We start from the raw sequence: 18,810 nt of genomic DNA, 5'->3' as shown, positions 1-18,810 counted from the left end.
ACAATTGGTGTTGAATTATTTCCATTTCCCTGGTTTAGGGAGATAATGCAGATCACAGGTTTGTGAGATCATTCAATGTAAATAAACGGTTTACTGTACAAGGCAGCATCAGGCATATAGTTTGGTGGCACAACACTGCCATCTGCTGATCCACAAATGAAAATAAAGAAATAGTTTACAATCAGGTTGAATCCCTCTCTTTTTAAGAGTCTGGGTATTTATTTTGTTTTTTTGTTTCCACTACTTTATTGTCTGTCCACTCTGAAGCTCATGGTGACAACGTCCTGGATCCCAGCCTGCAGCTGATCATGGACCTGCACGGCGGACACTCCTTTAGGGGTCCCGGTCAGGATGAGATCCCCCTCCTCCAGGGTGATGAACTCGCTGATGTAGCTGATGAGATAAGGGATGGAGAAAATCATCTGGGAGGTGCAGCCGTTCTGCCGGAGCTGGTCGTTCACCTTCAGCCACAGGGTCACGTTCCCCGGGTCAGGGATGCGCTCTTTGGGGATGAACTCACTGACGGGACAGGAGGTGTTGAAAGCTTTGGCCCGAGTCCACGGCAGACCCTTTGATTTACACACATCCTGGACGTCCCGGGCTGTCATGTCCAAGCACAGAGCATAGCCTGCAACATGCTCCATGGCAGCGGACTCAGGGATGGCCGTGCCCCCTTTCCCGATCACCACCCCTAACTCCACTTCATGGTGCAGGTTGTTGGAGTACCGGGGAACCAGGATGGAGGAGCCCTCTCTGACATAGGCAGAAGGTGGCTTCAGAAACAGGATAGGCTCTGTAGGAATCGCATTTTTCAGCTCTTTGGCGTGGTCTGCATAGTTTCTGCCAACACAAATTATCTTCCTCCCCCATTCCCAGAATCGAGATATATTTCGTGCCGTCATTGTAGAGAAACGTGTAGGTTTTCAGCCGCTCTGAGGCTGTCAGAACCAGTGAACCGTCAACTAAACTTTGACCGACCCTGAAACGAGATTTGTTAAGCTACGGCAAGCCTGAAAGGACATACAGTAAACTCAAATAAATATTACAGCTGTTAAAACAATGCATTTTAAGTGTGTCAGTGCTCAATTATACAATAAGTAGGCTATCATTTACATCTACCCGTTTGTATTTTTAAAGAAGTATAAGTTAACTATACATATCTAAATAACACATATTTTTGTTTTTATATTGATTATTCAGGATCCACGCCCCCGTACATGATTGGTGCAGCCTGTGAGGTTAAAGTTGAAGAGGAAACGGACACAGAAATAAACCAAACTTTTCTGGTTTAGACAACAATTGAGATTAGCCTTTATCTGCTGTTATTATGTTATTCAAGTCACTTGTAGGGAGTGCCTGCACTCTGCTTGGAGCAGCAACAGCGTTCAAATTAGGTAAGTCCCAACTACCTTACTGTCCGTAAACATCTAATTTCGCACGTTAGCTTGCGTATTTATATGAATGTTAACTTGTTACGAATAGATAAGTAGTTTTTTGTTAAGGTCGAAAAAAGAGAGCTGTCAATTTAACTGAGTTACCCTGTCGGAGCAAACATCTGCACCTTATTACATAACATTAACAGTCATGATAGGCTGTAGCTAGGTGGAAATCATGTAATGCATTTTAGCATTGAAGCTAACGTCGTTCACTTTGTTTTGTTGTTTTGTTGGCTTACAGGTTCAATACTTGGCTATATTAGCATTCGTTTCCGGTATGTCTGGCTGCATAAAATAAACATAATTTAGTTTAAGGGTCTCTGTTATAAAATCATAGAATTGTATGGCTATAAGATTGATTATTTAACACTCGGAGAGAGAGAGCGTCCTCATGTCAGTCTGTCTAATGTTTACTTATATCTTCTCATGAAGCACCGTTGGAAGTAAAGGCCCAGGCAGCTGCCCTCATTCACAGCGCAGTGAGGAAATCCTCTCTGGTGGAACAAGCAAGCATGAAGATTGAACTTCTCCCAGCTCTCAGTGACAACTACATGTACCTCCTGATAGATGAGGAATCCAAAGAAGCTGCTGTGGTTGACCCTGTGGAGCCAATAAAGGTACGTGCCTTATATTATATTGATGTTGCCAACACATTTTTTATGATGTAAATCGCAAATGATCACATTCGGGATGTAAGAAACAACACTTTAAGAAAACACTATCTGCTTGATAGCGGTTTTAAACAATTATCAAGATTATTGTTGAATCATTTAGATTTGAATTGATTGAATCATTTGATCACGTATGCAGTTTAATGTTTTCAACAGGTTATGGAAGCTGTGAGAAAACATGGCGTAAAACTCACAACTATTCTGACCACTCATCACCACTGGTGAGATGCAATTTATCGTTTTTTTTAAACATAGTGTTAGACAGGCTACCATTACACATGCATACAACGACCCTTCTGCTGAATCAAAGAGTGGTAAACAATACACTGACTATTTTCACTCCTCAGGGATCATGCTAGTGGAAATGAAAAGATGGTTAGGTTAATGCCAGGGCTGAGGGTCTATGGCGGAGATAACAGAGTGGATGCAATTACAAAGAAAGTCTCTCATTCCAAAAATTTGAAAGTAAGACAATCAAACTGTCTATTCTACACTCTATATATAAATCATCACCTGCCTGATGTTTGCTCACTGGTGTCATTCTTTCCCAGCTTGGATCACTCAATATCAAATGCCTGTTTACACCATGTCACACAACTGGTCACATCTGCTACTATGTTACGAAAGAAGACAGCACAGAGCCCCCAGCTGTTTTCACGGGTATGTCAAATCCAGGAGATCAGATAAAAGGCACAAATAAATACCAGGTGATACTGGAGACAATGAAGTCTCTGACAAAGCTTTTAAATCTGTAAAGTTGACCAATAAGTATTGATAGCTTTAACAGGACAGCACTGCATCACATGTGACCTTTTTTTAATGTCCCTTTTTCCCCATGCAGGAGACACGCTGTTTATGGCTGGTTGTGGTAAATTCTTTGAGGGTACAGCAGAGCAGATGTACAAAGCCTTGATAGACATTCTGGGACAACTGCCTCCAGAAACTGTAAATATCTCGTCACTAATATCAGTATAAAGGGTACTTTGAAAGTCTAAACTTCATATTATGATAATGTGCACTCAAACTGTATGACTAACCTCGATGTGTTTGTGTTTTAAGCGTGTTTATTGCGGTCACGAGTACACCGTCGGCAATCTGAAGTTTGCGCGTCATGTGGAGCCAGACAATGAAGTCATTCAGGAGAAGCTAGCATGGGCAAAGGTATTTAACTGATGTGTCACATCATGGCAATTATTGCCTCAATCAAATGATCAGCCTATGAAAAAAGTGATAATTAAAGCAACTTTTGCACCTGTGTTTTGTAGGAGAAATGCAGCAACGGGGAACCTACCGTCCCTTCTACTTTGGCGGCAGAATTCACATTTAACCCCTTTATGAGAGTCAAGTATGTGCAACTTGATTAAATACTAGTTATTAGTGATTTACTGACAACACATGTCTGTATAGTTTGTTTTGAGCTAATTACAGTTATTTGTTTAATTCAGAGAGAAGTCCGTGCAAGACCATGTCAAGGAGACGAGCCCGATTGAAACCATGAGAAGTCTCCGGAAAGAAAAAGATGGCTTCCGGGTGCCCAAGGAGTGATTTCCAGTGTACTCGTGCTGAATGGTTCTTTACTGCTTAAAACACTGCAAGCTGTCAATAGTGAAGTACAGAATAAATATCTACAATTCATCTTCAAACACTATAATCACATCTAGGACGTTCTCTCTTAGGCAATGCACACGTATTTTTCATCATTATATTCAGCCCTGATATGGCTAAGAACTTGTTTTAATTATATTTGGTTTGTACGGATGAAATTGGTGCGGTAGTTTTAAGGAACATTTAGCTTTTAATTGAGTGCTTGAAATGAGAAAGTTTGGTCATGTGTAAATCTGAGTATAAGGGTCTATTTAATGTTATTTTATAATATTAAATCAATGTTAAAACTACAATTGTAGTTTGTTTGTACAAAAATGTTTCAAATTAACAACTTAAATAAGACCGGGAGATGCTTGAGGAACAAATGTTGGAATGTGTAAAGTTTCTGTAAATTCATTAAAAAATTACTTGATTGGTATTAATGCTTGATTAAGGAAGGTTTACTTGTGACTTTTCATTTTGGCTTGAAAGCTATTCTGATTGTTCATTATGTAATTTTGGCAGAATTTAATTTAAAGCATTGTCTACGTGGTATCACTACCGTTGCTTTCACATGAAGTGTTCAATACAGCGAATGCTCTTTTGCATGTAAAGTACAACCTTACAACGAATATTGAATGAAAATAGCAACAACACGTGTATTTGAAGTTAGTAGAAATAAAAGTCCTGCTTTCAAAAAGTACTCAATTGAAAATATTGTATTTTCATAAATATCATTTTTTGGAGTATTGCAAGAACATTCACATGTAGCTGTAAGTTACAACACAAAATATGGGTATTTTAGGCCTTGAATTGCTACATTAATATTTGTGTATAATTAAGAATGCATGTCACCATTTTTTTTTAGAACAGGAGTCGATAGTTGCAGCCATAAATTCTGAGTACATTTATCATAGTGTATTTTACGAATGTAAATCTTTAATTTCTTCACAATGTGATCAAATCTTCACTTTGTGCTTAAAGTTGCACAACCGATTCAAGATTATTCAATAATGTCTTTATCTAAATTCTGTTGGATATATTCCATTAAAAAAAGAAGAAAAAAAGTCTACAATTAAATAAAGTCTTTATTTCTCATTACACATAATCATAAAGTTAAATAAACAAGGAATGATTATATTTAGCTCAGTCATTTCAGCTGCCACACAAATGTATTATTTACTTTTTATACATTTGAAAGGACAAAAGACAATCGGTCATATGATGTGAACTTAATTTGGCTCCGGCATCGTGTGTATTATCTATACCCCCTGTCTTTCGATTTGCCAAACAAACAACTTTTAGAGGAGCGAAACAGCGGTTTGAAAAGTTATTTGCATACATTATTCCAGCTTGTATTCAACATTGCCCATAACCCTTCTGTTCTCTCTAAAGAATTACAAAAATAGTCACACATTGGGACGGTGCTGTGGTGTTTGATGAAAAACTCTGCTTATCATGGATTACACCAAAGCTTTCTTCACCACTTCATAGTAAGTCCATTAATCATCTTCTCCACCGCGTGGTAGTGTGTGTGCAGCAGCTCTTTGGCTCTCTCCTCCCCCACACTGTGCAGCCAGGACTGGTACAGCTCGGCCACACGGGTGTCCTCTTCTGGCGATAGCGTGCGCTCTTCCTTGTAGAGATCCTCAACCTTCTGGAGGAGCTCCTTTGGGTTCTGACCAGGTAAGGGCTTCACCTGTCCTCCGCCATTTATACAGCCTGAATAATAACAAGAGGTAATGGGAAGCATGCTGAGTTTATCACTGAAATGTTCTTGCAGACATCATACATCTGCAAGAATCAAGTTTGTAAATCTGTGCTTATTATTTTCTTGTATTGGGCAATTTAATGGAGCAAAGGTGCATAAGCACACATCAAGGAAAAGTTTTCATCCTCAAATTCGACTTTACCTGACGGACATGCCATTACTTCCACAAAGTGGTAAGGCGACTTCCCCTTCTTTAGCTTCTGCACCAGGTTCTGGATGTTGCGGAAGCCGTATGTGAAAGCAAAGCTCAACTGGACAACTCCATCTTTCTCTAAAGTCACTTCCTGGAAGTCTTTATTCCTGTGGCAGAGGGGTTGAGGTGGAAGAACCAGATTAGACTGAACATTCTATAGACGAGGTGCAAGACAAGTAGGCCGATACAATTCATCTTTAAAACAGATGATTTGCCCTTTTTTGCCTGTACATAAAAAGCATCTTAAACATGTATTTGTACTAGACCAAGGATTTACTGCTCCACAAAATGACCACAAGGCTGTTTCGGTTCTGATGGGACAGACTCACCTTAGGGTCTTGTAAGTGAGCTCCTTAACCTCCTCTCCAAACAGCTGCTTGGCAGCGTAGGTGAAGACATGATGGAGGTAACCCCCTGACCCACTCCCAGAATGGCTCAGGAACTCATCCTCACTCACACTGCTGAACCTGGGTCACACATAATATGTAGTGTGAGTTAATGTATTCTTATGGAAATCTGCTATGGCTAATAGAAGAAAAACATCACAGAACTTACATTGTATCTAGAGGAGCAGGGTCCACATCGTTCAGAGACACGTTTTTCTCCTCAAGCATTTTCTGAACCTCTCCTATAGGAAACATCAGAGACGTATAATATGAGAACATGCTCCACATTCAAAGAGGCAAACAGCATCATAAGAGTAATTACTGTACCAGATGTGATGACACAGTCCACTTCTCGAGTCTCAGCTTCATTTAGGTAGAAGTCTGACCTCGAGGCCTCTAGTTTCTTGTCAAAGCAGGGCATTACTGCCACATGGTAGATCTGCTGTGGACTCAGCCCCTAACAACACACAGTTCAATGTCAACTAAACATTTTATAAATTATAATTATAATCCAAATTCTAGATGTGCAGTACCTGTTGTTCAGCAAAATGTCCTTTAACCAGAGAACCCATCATCTGCTGAGGGGAGCGAGTGGTACTAATGTAAGGAAGGATCATCTCCCCATGGGTCTTCTCTGCATAGCAAATCCAACCTGAGCAACACATACAGATATTCATACATGAGCAATGGGAGATGTCTTCAAGCGAACATTGAAATCATATAAATGAAGGTTGTGTTATCTGACCAAAGTGAATTTGATCAAGCAGATAACGTTGTTTGGTCCTCAATGAATATAAAGACGATTCCTCAACACAGCTATATACGAGTGAATTGTGTTTTATATACTTTCACATTATATTAATCAATGGAATTTCACATTGTTAGAATAGAAATTGCTATACAGAAAGGGTACACAATCAGCACCATTTACCAGCCGCATTGGTATAATATGAAAAAGAAAAGTCGATTTACCTCACCACCAGCCAAGAAAGAAAAACAAATGTTTGTACAATGCAGACACATGAGGATGTCACGCTACAAAAGGCCTTAGAACACCTCAGAACGCTCCAACATGATACATAGAGGGTTTGTTTTGGAATACCTGGACAGGCCGATGTCAGCATGGGCAGAGCCTTGCTGTCCTGCTTCTTCCTCTTGAAACGCTTCACAAACTCTCTCTGGCTCTCTAGCAGGCTGAAGGTCCGACTAAAGCTTGTGTCAAACACATGATGAACCCCTGCAATAATGATGACAATCTTTAGTGACTTTGTCTGCCTAAATCAGCCTTTCATTTACATTTTCCAGTTTTTCTTTGAGTTGTGTAGGACTGTAGGAAGAATATAATTGTATCACTCACCAATGCCTTTAAAGAAAGAAGTAAGCCTCCTGCCTGCCTCAGTACTGCTGAGGTCAAAGTGTGCAGCGATGGAGGCTCTGGACTGCGGTGAAACGGACACCACCACAATCTTTTGCTCTTCAGCGTTGGCCTGTGGAGGATGTTATATATATACCGTGAAACCAGCAATTATCACATTCCAAAGGCTGCAATGGCAAAGTAACTGGACAAATACTACACAAGCATTCAAACACATCCGTCCATCTCTACCTTGTTGTTGTGAAGCACTTTGAGGAGTTCCTCATGGCTTTGCTGTGTGATGAGGACGCTCTCAGCTGAGGTGATGCAGCCGCTGCAGGCCAAACAGTCTTCCAGTGTGATCTTTGCTTTCTCCAGCTTCTGTTTCCCTCCATCCTGCAAACATGAGGTTAATGAATTCAAGGTAAATGCTCATGCAACACCTATATTTTACGTAAAGGTAATGTTTGGGCTAGATACTAACCTTGTTGACCTGGACATAACTGCCATCATCTTCTATCTGAATTTTGGCCACCGATTTACCGAGTTTTTTTTCTATTTTCACAGGTTTGACGCATTCCTGAAAAACAGAAACCACACTTGTAAACACAACTACAAAATACTTATCTTTGATTATTTGTTATGAACTTTATGAAGACAGCAATGTATACCACTATCCAAATGCCCCTATCTGAACTGAGGGAGAGCATCAAAAGGGAAGATAATGAATAATTAAAACTTAACTTAACCGAGAAAAAAACAAGGTATTACCTGTTAACTAACTAGCTCCAACCTCGGTCTTCGTAGTTACATAAATGCTAACATTAGCAGCAAGCTAACTACTTACCACATCTTTATATTTTAACGCTGGCTGGTTGTGTTAACATTAACTGTTAAACGAATAAGCCAACAGCGCTTTATGGTGAGTTTTTGTCAAGCTTTTATTAAGTATTTATTATAAAGGTTAAAAGTGGATGTCATATCAGCAGCACTGATATGACATCTAACAGATACTGATGCTCACTATTTTCAGTATGTTTTCGCGATCTGCTGCATTTATATAGGGCGTTTTTAAGATACTTATTATGAATATGTTAGAATGTTATATTAGCTCAACTACCTGAGAGGGAGTGATAAAATCATCGAGATCTGTCAACTGCAGCACACCGCTGAACTGAGAAGCCATTTTTACTGCCGTAAAGCGTTTGTTGTTTACTGTTGTGTCGTGAATAGTTATCCTTGATTCAACTCCAACCATGGATGTATAATAAGAACTCCAAGAAGACTCCAACATGGACACACCTCCATACAAACCACCTGTTGCAGTGCTTAATTTTCATCTTAACAGTTTGGACTTAATGGTCTTGTACAGCCTCCTTATTTCTCTGAGCAAGTTAACCTGCAAGACAATTACAGTAAGCTATCAATATATAGTTTTCTAACTGTGAACATATACGAATTGATGCCTGGTATGGCCTTCACCACCTATCTTTGTGTGATGGTTAACCATGTTTTTCCATTATTAAATACATATTTACATTTAGAGGTTCTTTAAGGGAAAAAATGCAATATTATCCATAAATCCCCCTCAAATCAATGTTTCTGACTGAACCTTTGACCACATCCTGATGAAACTGTATCAAGTGTAAAGGCCTTTAAGTCAATATTAAATGCCTTAGGTATTCTGCACAAATAACAAAGTAAAACACTTTAAAAATATCCATCACCAAAATAGGTAAAGAGCATAGCATGGAGCCTCACATCAGTTTTCTTTTCTGTGATATAGACTCTTAATCTATAGAAATTGAAATGTTATCGATTTCAATTACTTTGAGAAAGTATAGACGGTTAGACCAAAATACAATTTCGTCAGGATATTTACGCATGAATCCTTGACCTGCACAGTGGCTTTTGGGCCCTTGATAAAATGAGTATGTAATATGTAGTATCTTTATATACGCAATGTTTCTGCATACTCTACAGATGAAGAGCAGTTGTGCTTGAAACATCACCTTGGTGTAATTAATATTGGACTATAGAGCATGTGAAAGCAAATACATGTTGTATCCCATGGCCCCACATCTGTCCCATGCTTGAATAGATTAATTGACAGCTCTGATCATTTAGTAGTATTTTTTCTTTTGGATATGTTTTCAATGTTTTAATAAGCATTTTGATATTACCACGTTATCCATCGTAGCCATGGCATAAAGATACAGATGAAGATCATCTAGTATTATCAGATATATTAGTATTATCAGATAAAATAGATAATGTTCAATAATAAATATTTAACATATAAAGGGATCCAAAGAAGCCACCTTTGTCATTTGTCGAAATGTATTTCAGACCGTTTTATGCACTATAAGAAAAAATTTGATCGAAGTATGTTTTCTTTTTATGTGGGTTAACAATATAATGATGAATGAAACAGTAATACTATAAATGAAATAGATGCATAGGTTAATATATATATATATATATATATATATATATATATACAAGTAATTAATGGGATGAACGTAAAACTAAATAAAAATAAAATGAACACACCAGAAGTCGACATTAATTTCTTGTCTTAAAACAAAGATACATTTGTTTCTCGAAAACATTAAAACAAAACAGGGTTTTCTTTAGCAGATACATTTTAAAGAATGTAACACAGCATACACAATAAGATTAGAATATACTCTTACATTGTGTTGAACCTGAAACACACACGCGCGCACACACACACGCACGCACACACAATTCAAGCATATTAGTATGCTAGAAATCTTCATTAAAAAAATAGTTTCTTGTTTTCTTCCCTCTATCTACTATGATAAGAGGCACGCACGCGCCCTTGTGTTGTTATGACTACGCGGTCGTAAATCCGCCATGTTTTCGCTCCTTTATAGCTGCGTTGCGACAGAGACGGAGACATGAATGTAGAAAATAATCATACGGCAGAAACAGAGAGGGAGCAAACGACGGACGGCAACGAGACGATCACCATCCAGACAACACTGGGAGATGAAGGTTTACTCTCTTACTTTCGGAATCAAGACTGACATATTTATAGATATTGTGTTTGGGCCTAGCTCACTTCCTCCATCATGAAATGTTGCTAGCAGCTAACTGCCACTAGCAACAACATAAGCTAGTTGTTTTCCCGCTGCAGCTTTACTCAGTTTAGAAGTCCATTCAGTGAGCAGTTTACATCAGCTAGGTGGCACAGATACTTAACAAAGTTGTCTCATGCTGTATTGTGCATTTCTCTTTGCCTGTCAGATGAAGATGTGCACAAATGTGGACGCTGTCAGACCGAGTTCTCTACGCTGGAGGCTTTCATCCAGCACAAGCTGCAACAAAACTGCAAACGCGTGGAGGCCAACCAAGAGGTATGGACTGTGGTGTGTGTGGTTTAATATCCAGTTTACGCTTTAAACTGCAGTATCGAATACATATCTATATTTTACCAGGTTACTGCAGCAAATGGAAGTTCTTCTTCAGACGTGAAAACAGCTAAAGGTGCATCCTCAGATGAGCGAGTGAAGATCACTAACGGTGGGTCAACATTAAGGCTGAATCTAAATTATTGTATCATCATATATTTGACAATTATTGTGAAAGAAACATCAACATTTCCTCCTGAGGGCAAGGTGACATATAATTGTTTGTTTGAACCAACCATCAGTGCAACACTAAAATACATACTGTTCACATCAAGTTTACCTAAGTATAAATTACTTAAACATATCTTGTATTTCTTCATTCATCATTTTGGTTCAACCTGTAAATTAGATTCTCCAGGGGGGCTACATTGTAATTTGTATCTTTATTTCACACAGATGAAAGCAGTGGTACTTTTGGCAGAGGCCGCAGGAAGAAAATAGTTTCACCCAAAGTCAATGACCAATCCGATGGGACGGAAGGATCCTTATCGGACAATGCTGAGAGTGACAAGTCTGTTGTTTACAAAGTTAACCAGGAGGGACGCTGCATTTGCCAACTTTGTGACAAGACATTTAAAACTGTAAGTCCTAAAATGCATTTGTGTTTAACTGGGGACCTGAGATCAGATTTCCTTGTCAGAAATATCTTTCATGAATAATACCAGGCTGTGTATTTATTACACTTCATGTTGCCAGTGCTTTTCTTTATGATATGTTATATTTTTACCCCACAGACTAACATCTTGAGAACTCATATGAAAACTCACAGTGACCAGAAGAACTTCTCATGTGACCTATGTGGAACCTCCTTTCGCACAAAAGGCTCCCTGATTCGTCACAATCGTCGTCACACTGGTACAGACAGTTAACAAAGACTATTTTGTTTATGATTCCATGTCTTCTAAAACACCTTTTTTATATGATAACTTTCTTCCTGTTTCCTCACAGATGAGCGGCCGTATCGCTGTACCCTTTGTGGCCAGTCTTTCAGAGAGTCCGGTGCCCTCACAAGACATCTAAAAGCCCTCACACCCTGCACAGAAAAGATCCGCTTTGTTCAATACAAGGAGATCTTAGTCAGCAAAGATGGTATACAAAAAGGTAAGATTTATACACCAGCTGCTGTTATTTTGTGACAAGTATGTTTGTGTTAAACAAAGTAGCTTGACGGTCCTTTACAATCTATTCTATCAAAGCAAATTCATGGAGTCCTTTTATATCAAAGTCGACAATGTACAAGATTGAGAAATAGATTAAGAAAATCCAATGACAGGTCTTTGTGCATTTCACAGGAGTCGATGATGCAGTGGCAGGCCAGCAGCATGAAGTGGTGGTTTTGGAGCATCAGCCAGAGGAGGAAGAGGTGGAGGAAGAGGGAATGGTAGAGGCTCAGACTGCTGTGCTCAGTGTGGTAGAGGCTGGTTCCCACGAGGTCCTCCATCAGGTCCACTTCACAATGGAGGTGAATGAAACAACGCAGGAGCAACAGGTTAGTAGAGAAGCACATTTAGTCCTGCTGTTACCAATCAAATATACACAGAACACATACATTTTCCATAATACCTTTTGGTACATTATTTGCAAAAATAAAGAACATTTCGATTTAGTATGAGATAATTAAGCCTGTAACTTTTATTTTATTTTATTTAACCAGATAAAAAAAGCATTGAGATCAAATGTCATTTACAACGCTGACCTGGCCAAGAAGGCAGCAACGTTACACATTTTTACTCGTGCTGTCAGTCGATTTAAAATATTTAATCGCATGATTGTCCATAGTTAATCGCGATTAATCGCAAATTAATCGCACATTTTTTATCTGTTCTAAATGTACCTTAGAGGAATATTTTTCAAGTTTTTAATACTCTTATCAACATATGAGTGGACAAATATGCTTTATGCTAATGTTTATTATCATTTGAACAATGACAAATATCCTCATGAATATTAAACACAACAACCTGAACATTACAAATATTCGCCTCAATTCAACCTGGAACCTCTTTCATACGTGTGTGTGTGTGTGTGTGTGTGTGTGTGTGTGTGTGTGTGTGTGTGTGTGTGTGTGTGTGTGGGTGTGTGTGTGTGTGTGTGTGTGTGTGTGTGTGTGTGTGTGTGTGTGTGTGTGTGTGTGTGTGTGTGTGTGTGTGTGTGTGTGTGTGTGTGTGTGTGTGTGTGTGTGTGTGTGGGTGTGTGTGTGTGTGTGTGTGTGTGTGTGTGTGTGTGTGTGTGTGTGTGTGTGTGTGTGTGTGTGTGTGTGTGTGTGTGTGTGTGTGTGTGTGTGTGTGTTGGAGCTATGTGCAACTCAAGGCATATGCTCGAACGGAGCTGCCTGGACGCTGCAATCATGTGTGCTGAGTGTGCTGACTTCTCCTACAATGTCCCGCTGTCTGGCTTCTTGCATAAAGTCAAGTGCTCGGTGCAGTTGTGGCGAAATGTCGCTCCTCTGTTTTCATTTAAACAGCTCCTTATATCCGTTAGCGCAGCTAGCTAGCACCAGATGCTAACAACAACAACAATGCACGTAAGGTCTCTCTCTCGCTCGCTCGGGCCACACATACACACACCTTCCCGGTCCTCCCGATGGCCAGTCGGTGCCTGCCGGTGAGCGTGGAAGTGTGGTCTGCCACAAGCGGGCGGCAGGAGCGGGGCTGTCAGAAGATGTTATTTTAAACTCGATGCGCTCTGAAACTACGGGGCGGTCGAGAAAAAAAAAATACACATGCGTTAAAATAATTAGTGGCGTTAATTTTTTTTTTGCGTTATTAACGCGTTAACTTGACAGCCCTAATTTGTACACATAGCACAGACATATAAAATACAGAGAACACAACTAAGTAAACAAAACAAAAAACGAAAAGCAGTCACTACATTGAGCACATTAGGACAGTAAGAAAGGTGCACTACTTATTACTGCAAGAGCAGCTGGTGGTAAGGACCTCAGACAACTTCAATTTAAAACATGCTATAGGGACAAGTGCCGTCAGCTTAAGGCTTGATTGAAGGTCATTCCAAGACCAAGGACCATAATTAAAAAGACTCCTTTTCCCAGCCTCAGTCCGCACGGCAGGAACCTGGAACCGTATCCCAGGCACTGGATCTGAGGTTGTAAGAGTCACAAACTGGAGCAAATCTGGCACATATATACAGTGGAAGCTTTCCTAAAATGGCTTCATACATTAATAAAAACAAATGCTGCATACTAAGTGAGGACCATCCAGTTAGGCTATACAGTTTGCAACGATGAGTCCTATAGGGTGCCTTTGATATATATCGCAGTGCAGCATGGTAGAGTGGGTCAAGTTTGGCCAAAACAGTGGGACAGGCAAATCCGAAACTGTCCTCAAACCTTTCATGTTTTCTCTTGCCTGTGGTCAGGTTGTAGTAGATCAGTCTCAAGCTGAAGCGCTGGCCGCGGCTGCTGCAGCAGCTGGAGGCAACCTCATCTGCCAGGCCATCATCAACTCTGGCATCGCCATGGAGACAGAGGAAGCCGTGGAGGAAGCTGTGGAGGAAGCCGTGGAGGAAGCCGTGGTCGAGGAGATCTCAGAGGCAACGGAGATGGATAAAGAGCATTCTGACTGTCCTGATGAGGATGAGAATTTCACTGAGATCCATATTAAAGAAGAGTTTGAAATGGAAACGGAGGTAAGCATGAGAGTAATAATGGTATTGACCAGTTGACTACTTACATTCTTTTAGCAGTCATGTTTTTGCAATGCTTTGTAAAAAGGGTTCAATTTCTTTCTTCTTTTTGAAATATTAGCTATTTATTATTTTTAAGTACTTAGCTGTAAATAACTGACCATATCGCCAACTGACTTTAGGGGCGAATGATTCATAATTAATCGTCATTTTGATTTGTTTTTTATTAAGGTTAAGAAACAGAAAAACTGAACTGAATATCTTGTTGTCTGCTTTTGATTCTTTCGCAGGAAGCAGGAGATTGTCAAACATCTTCAAAAACGCACAAGTGTCCACACTGTAGTCGCTCTTTCAAGGGACTGAATTATTTCCGCTTTCATGTCAAGGGCCATTTGGGTAAGTCCGAAGCTATAATTCATGACTCTCAGCAGCATCACTGTATGCATCCCTCCTAAAATCCTTTTGATTAACCTTAATCAATATGTGAAATCAGAAGAAAGCACCACTTTATCTTGTTACAAACAAAAATATTAAATTCTTCTCTGTTTCTTTTCTCTTTGTGCAGGTTACAAGCCTTTTAAGTGCACACTTTGTCACAAAGAGTTTCTAACTGGTTACCTGCTAAAGAAACACATGGAAGTCCATGTCAGTGAGAGGAGGTACAAGTGTGGGGAATGTGGCAAGCTATACAAAACCATTGGGCATGTACGTGAGCACATGAGGGCCCACTCTGATGAAAGACCCTACCACTGTTCCAGGTGCAACAAGGGGTACAAGACCAAGGTGACTCTTTTTGTAGATATTAGTCTTTGTTTTGTATTAAATGCTCAACTTGTATTCATATTACAACATATTTCGTCACTAAGTTATTATTCACAGACGTATCTTTCTGTCTTGCTTAGAATGCCTTACAGGTGCATCAGCGGACCCACGGTGATGAGAAACCTTATGTGTGTCAGTTCTGCTTGCGAGGCTTCAGGGAGAAGGGTTCGTTAGTGCGACACATCCGCCATCACACCGGAGAGAAGCCTTTCAAGTGCCCAAAGTGCAGCCGAGGCTTTGCTGAGCACGGGACTCTGAATCGGCATATGCGTGCGAAAGGTCTCTGTAGTTGACAGATCACAATACTTGAAGAAAAAATGTATTTGCCGACACAGGCAACCATAATAACAGCGGCTCTCGTTTCCCACCAGGAGGCTGCCAGAAGGACGGTTGCAGTGAGCAGCAGGAAGAGGAAACGGAGGAGCAGTCGTCGGTGAACAGCCTCGCTACGGCAGCCATCATCTCAGAGGATCCTCATGCCGTCCTGGTGGAGTTCTCCTCAGTGGTGGCCGACACACAGGAGTACATCATCAATGTGAGACGGGGAATAAGGGTGAACAGAAAGTGGTGTTTCTCCCCTTACTCAGAGTTTGATGTTTGTGAAAGTAATTTTTTTCTAGATAAAACTTGTTTAAGTGATACATGATGTCACAGCAAGTGTTTTTTTATATCAATCAATAGCAGAATATGTGCCGTTGCATCACTGATTCAAGTGTTTTGAATCACTTCAGTTTGAAGTGAATTGAATAGTTTGCTGATGAGAACTAGTTCCTTTCTACCTTCCTTTGCAAAGTGCGGACACTTTTTATTTCAAAACGCTTTTCCAGGTACTCAAAGACGCTTTACAGTGGTTTGATAAAACATGATAAAATAGAATAAAAAATAGAAATGAATATTAACACAGCATAATTCACAAATTTAAAAGCCAGTCTGAAGAGGTGTGTTTTGGTCAATGTTTTGAAAGTGGGGGGGGGGGGGGGTCGGTGCAGTCTCTGATGTGTTGTGGGAGGGAGTTCCAGAGGGTGGGGGCAGCGATGGAGAAGGCTCTGTCCCCCCAGGTTCGGAGCTTGGTTCGTGTGGGGATAGAGAGGAGGTTCGCTTCTGATGAACGAAGGCTGCGGGAGTGGGTGTAGTGGTGGATCAGGTCGGTGAGGTGGAGGGGGGGGGGGGGCGGGCCCGGGCCGCCTGGTCGTTGAGAACTTTGTGTGTTAGCAGAAGGATTTTGAAGTGTATACGTTGACGGACAGGGAGCCAGTGCAGGTTTTGAAGGACGGGGGTGATGTGGTCTCTGGAGCGGGTGTGGGTGAGGAGGCGGGCAGCGCAGTTCTGGATGTTTTGTTGTTTATTTAGAATTCACACTTCAAGCTTTGAACACACGTTTCAGGCCTGTTAAAGAGGGTCTCCTGATTGTTTGTTTGTAGTTTTTTTGATTTCCTCCTGACTATCCTTTTTTTTTTTTTTTACACAAGAGCTGGACCTAACCTTTGCAGATGTTTCCTTTTCTTACCAATTCCATAGTAGAAAAAACAATGCTTATGAAGGGAAAATATCTCTTTTTACATTACATTACATCATGTCATTTGTTAGACGCTTTTATCCAAAGCGACTTACATACTCAATACTGTGGACAATCCCCACTCTTGACTGTTAGGATAAATGTTCCCACATACAGTGAGTACGCCGGTTGGATCCATGGCTGCAGGAAACAATGGGTTGAAAGCTATTTATTGTGAAAGAGGCTCGACCAAGTATTAACTCCAGAGCTGCACACTGTTACCAAGTAACCGACTGAATACGAGACCTCATGTCTGAATGAAAAATAAAGGACTTAACTAGTGGTGGACTATGTAGTTGACAGCAAGTTACACTAAACTTAAATAGACTGCGTAAGCAATATCTCCAAAAAGTAGAGCGGATTGTGCTCATTATATTTCAAGGTTCTAATGACTAGAATCAGAACACATATTAATAAAATGTATGTAATTCCTAACATTCTGCTCATATTTGTGATTAACTTTATGTCCCTCGTTTCTTTTAGACTCAAACAGACGAGGACGTGCAAGAAGAAGAGGTAACACTCCTTCAAGACAGCCAAAATGAGGTCAGTATACACACACGAGCGCACACAGTGAGATCTGTAGGCTTTATGCAGAGCGTGAGAATCGAATGATCTGATAAGGATGTTAATTGGGTTTTCATTATCTTACGCCTCTCCTCCCTCTTTTCTACCAAACCTGTCAGATGGGAAACACCATCATGAAAGTGGTGCAGCAAATAGTCAGCCAATCGCAGGCCGCCGGCAACACGGGCAGCCACCAGATCATCGTGCGCAACGTGGCGATGAACGAGGAGGGCACCTCCATCTCTGACTGCGGGGACACCATCACCATCGCTACGCCAGAGAGCCTGACGGAGCAGGTGGCCATGACGCTGGCCTCAGCCATCAGTGACGGCACGCTACTGGCCACGACGGGTACCGTGGAGACGCCAGATGGGACAGTAACTATGCTGACAACTGAAGAGACAGTGGAGGAGGGAATACAGGTGGTGCAGCAGCAAGAGGAATACGTCATCACGTCCCCAGAGGAGGTGGAGATACGGACTGTCATTGTATGATCCACGGGGTCACTGACTATGCACTGATACATTTGGCTGCACTTTCCCTGTAGCCGAGAACTGTGTAGAGTTTATGTAAGCTCGTGTGTGAGATTTGATAACTTAACAAAGGCCAAAGTGTTTCTAAAGTTTATAGCTACATAATTGGAACAAAAGATGTCTGTGTGAAACCTAAAGAATGAGTGGGCATGAGGACTATCATGTTTTTGTTCATTTATTGAATTGCACTGCATTCAGTATGCCTCCTATTTTGTTTAGGTGCATATCTCTTGTTGGGGGGTACAAACGGAACATTCTTTGCCTTTTAATCTTTGTTCCCGTCTCCTTTGTTTGCTGCAGTCAAAAGATGAAATGACTTTGTATTTTAATACCTAAATCGGCATCATTCCGCAGTGTTTCTGCTCTCGGATGTTCTTTTCACCTTCAAATTGAAAGGTGATGGCTTTTTGAAGACGGACCGATGAACAACTGTGGCGTGTGCCTGCCTGCTTAAGGCCATTAAAGGAGACCATTAACCTCCCATAGTGCAGTGTTAAAGCATAATGCATCTTTAAGCATGACAGATACACCAGAAACTACAATTTGGTCAGTTTACTCGAGCAGAGTTTGCATCAAATAAATGCTATTTTCTTATACAGTTGGCTCTCATTTATCTTTGTTGCTATCATGATTTTTGTGACCCTTCAGTGTGAAATCTATCAAAATGATGTAGAGAGAAGCAACCAAATACTTGGTTACTGTAAATGGTGATATCTTGCTATTACCAAGCTACCGTACCCTGTCCTGTCTGCAAGTTTAGTCATGTTGTATTAATGTTGTTAGCATTTTATCATCCTGGGCAGTGGTCTTATTTCATTTCTTCTCTTTGTTTAAAGAAGTGTGTAGCTGTAGAGAG

At 40.6% G+C, this 18,810-nt stretch overlaps 4 protein-coding genes across 6 annotated transcripts; 2 read left to right on the top strand and 2 right to left on the bottom strand.

The window, feature by feature from the left end:
- Positions 1-181: 181 nt before the first annotated feature.
- On the bottom strand, positions 182-1,009 carry fahd1 (fumarylacetoacetate hydrolase domain containing 1). The gene has a single exon (XM_034088848.2). It carries the CDS (start codon positions 900-902, stop codon positions 246-248), a length of 657 nt encoding a protein of 218 aa, XP_033944739.1. The 5' UTR covers positions 903-1,009; the 3' UTR covers positions 182-245.
- Positions 1,010-1,227: 218 nt separating this feature from the next.
- hagh (hydroxyacylglutathione hydrolase) lies at positions 1,228-4,162 on the top strand. Of its 2 annotated transcripts, none has more exons than XM_034088841.2 (9): positions 1,228-1,394; positions 1,869-2,053; positions 2,264-2,328; positions 2,455-2,572; positions 2,659-2,767; positions 2,949-3,052; positions 3,167-3,268; positions 3,373-3,452; positions 3,553-4,162. In XM_034088841.2, exons 1-9 carry the CDS (start codon positions 1,328-1,330, stop codon positions 3,650-3,652), a joined length of 930 nt encoding a protein of 309 aa, XP_033944732.1. In that variant the 5' UTR covers positions 1,228-1,327; the 3' UTR covers positions 3,653-4,162. The 2 variants fall into 2 exon arrangements, with proteins under 2 accessions (XP_033944732.1, XP_071060296.1); XM_071204195.1 differs by lacking the exon at positions 1,228-1,394 and adding an exon at positions 1,682-1,711.
- A 599-nt stretch (positions 4,163-4,761) lies between these two features.
- narfl (nuclear prelamin A recognition factor-like) lies at positions 4,762-8,591 on the bottom strand. Its single transcript, XM_034088828.1, has 11 exons — positions 8,516-8,591; positions 7,880-7,975; positions 7,648-7,791; positions 7,399-7,528; positions 7,144-7,278; positions 6,575-6,693; positions 6,369-6,498; positions 6,211-6,283; positions 5,985-6,122; positions 5,605-5,762; positions 4,762-5,413 (listed from the first exon to the last, which is right to left on the bottom strand). The coding sequence occupies exons 1-11, from the start codon at positions 8,579-8,581 to the stop codon at positions 5,172-5,174; spliced, it is 1,431 nt and encodes a 476-aa protein (XP_033944719.1). The 5' UTR covers positions 8,582-8,591; the 3' UTR covers positions 4,762-5,171.
- A 1,692-nt stretch (positions 8,592-10,283) lies between these two features.
- On the top strand, positions 10,284-18,550 carry e4f1 (E4F transcription factor 1). Of its 2 annotated transcripts, none has more exons than XM_034088823.2 (14): positions 10,284-10,416; positions 10,669-10,778; positions 10,860-10,944; positions 11,229-11,413; positions 11,567-11,687; positions 11,781-11,933; positions 12,125-12,321; positions 14,211-14,480; positions 14,768-14,873; positions 15,043-15,260; positions 15,380-15,578; positions 15,674-15,834; positions 17,338-17,400; positions 17,541-18,550. In XM_034088823.2, the coding sequence occupies exons 1-14, from the start codon at positions 10,320-10,322 to the stop codon at positions 17,913-17,915; spliced, it is 2,340 nt and encodes a 779-aa protein (XP_033944714.1). In that variant the 5' UTR covers positions 10,284-10,319; the 3' UTR covers positions 17,916-18,550. The 2 variants fall into 2 exon arrangements, with proteins under 2 accessions (XP_033944714.1, XP_033944713.1); XM_034088822.2 differs by having other exon boundaries at positions 15,671-15,834.
- Positions 18,551-18,810: the final 260 nt, after the last annotated feature.

The sequence above is a fragment of the Pseudochaenichthys georgianus genome, chromosome 8, assembly GCF_902827115.2.
Source record: "Pseudochaenichthys georgianus chromosome 8, fPseGeo1.2, whole genome shotgun sequence".
In the NCBI taxonomy this organism is placed as follows: Eukaryota; Metazoa; Chordata; class Actinopteri; order Perciformes; family Channichthyidae; genus Pseudochaenichthys; species Pseudochaenichthys georgianus.
The sequence above is the reverse complement of the archived record's forward strand: the minus strand, read 5'-3'. Positions and strand labels throughout refer to the sequence as shown.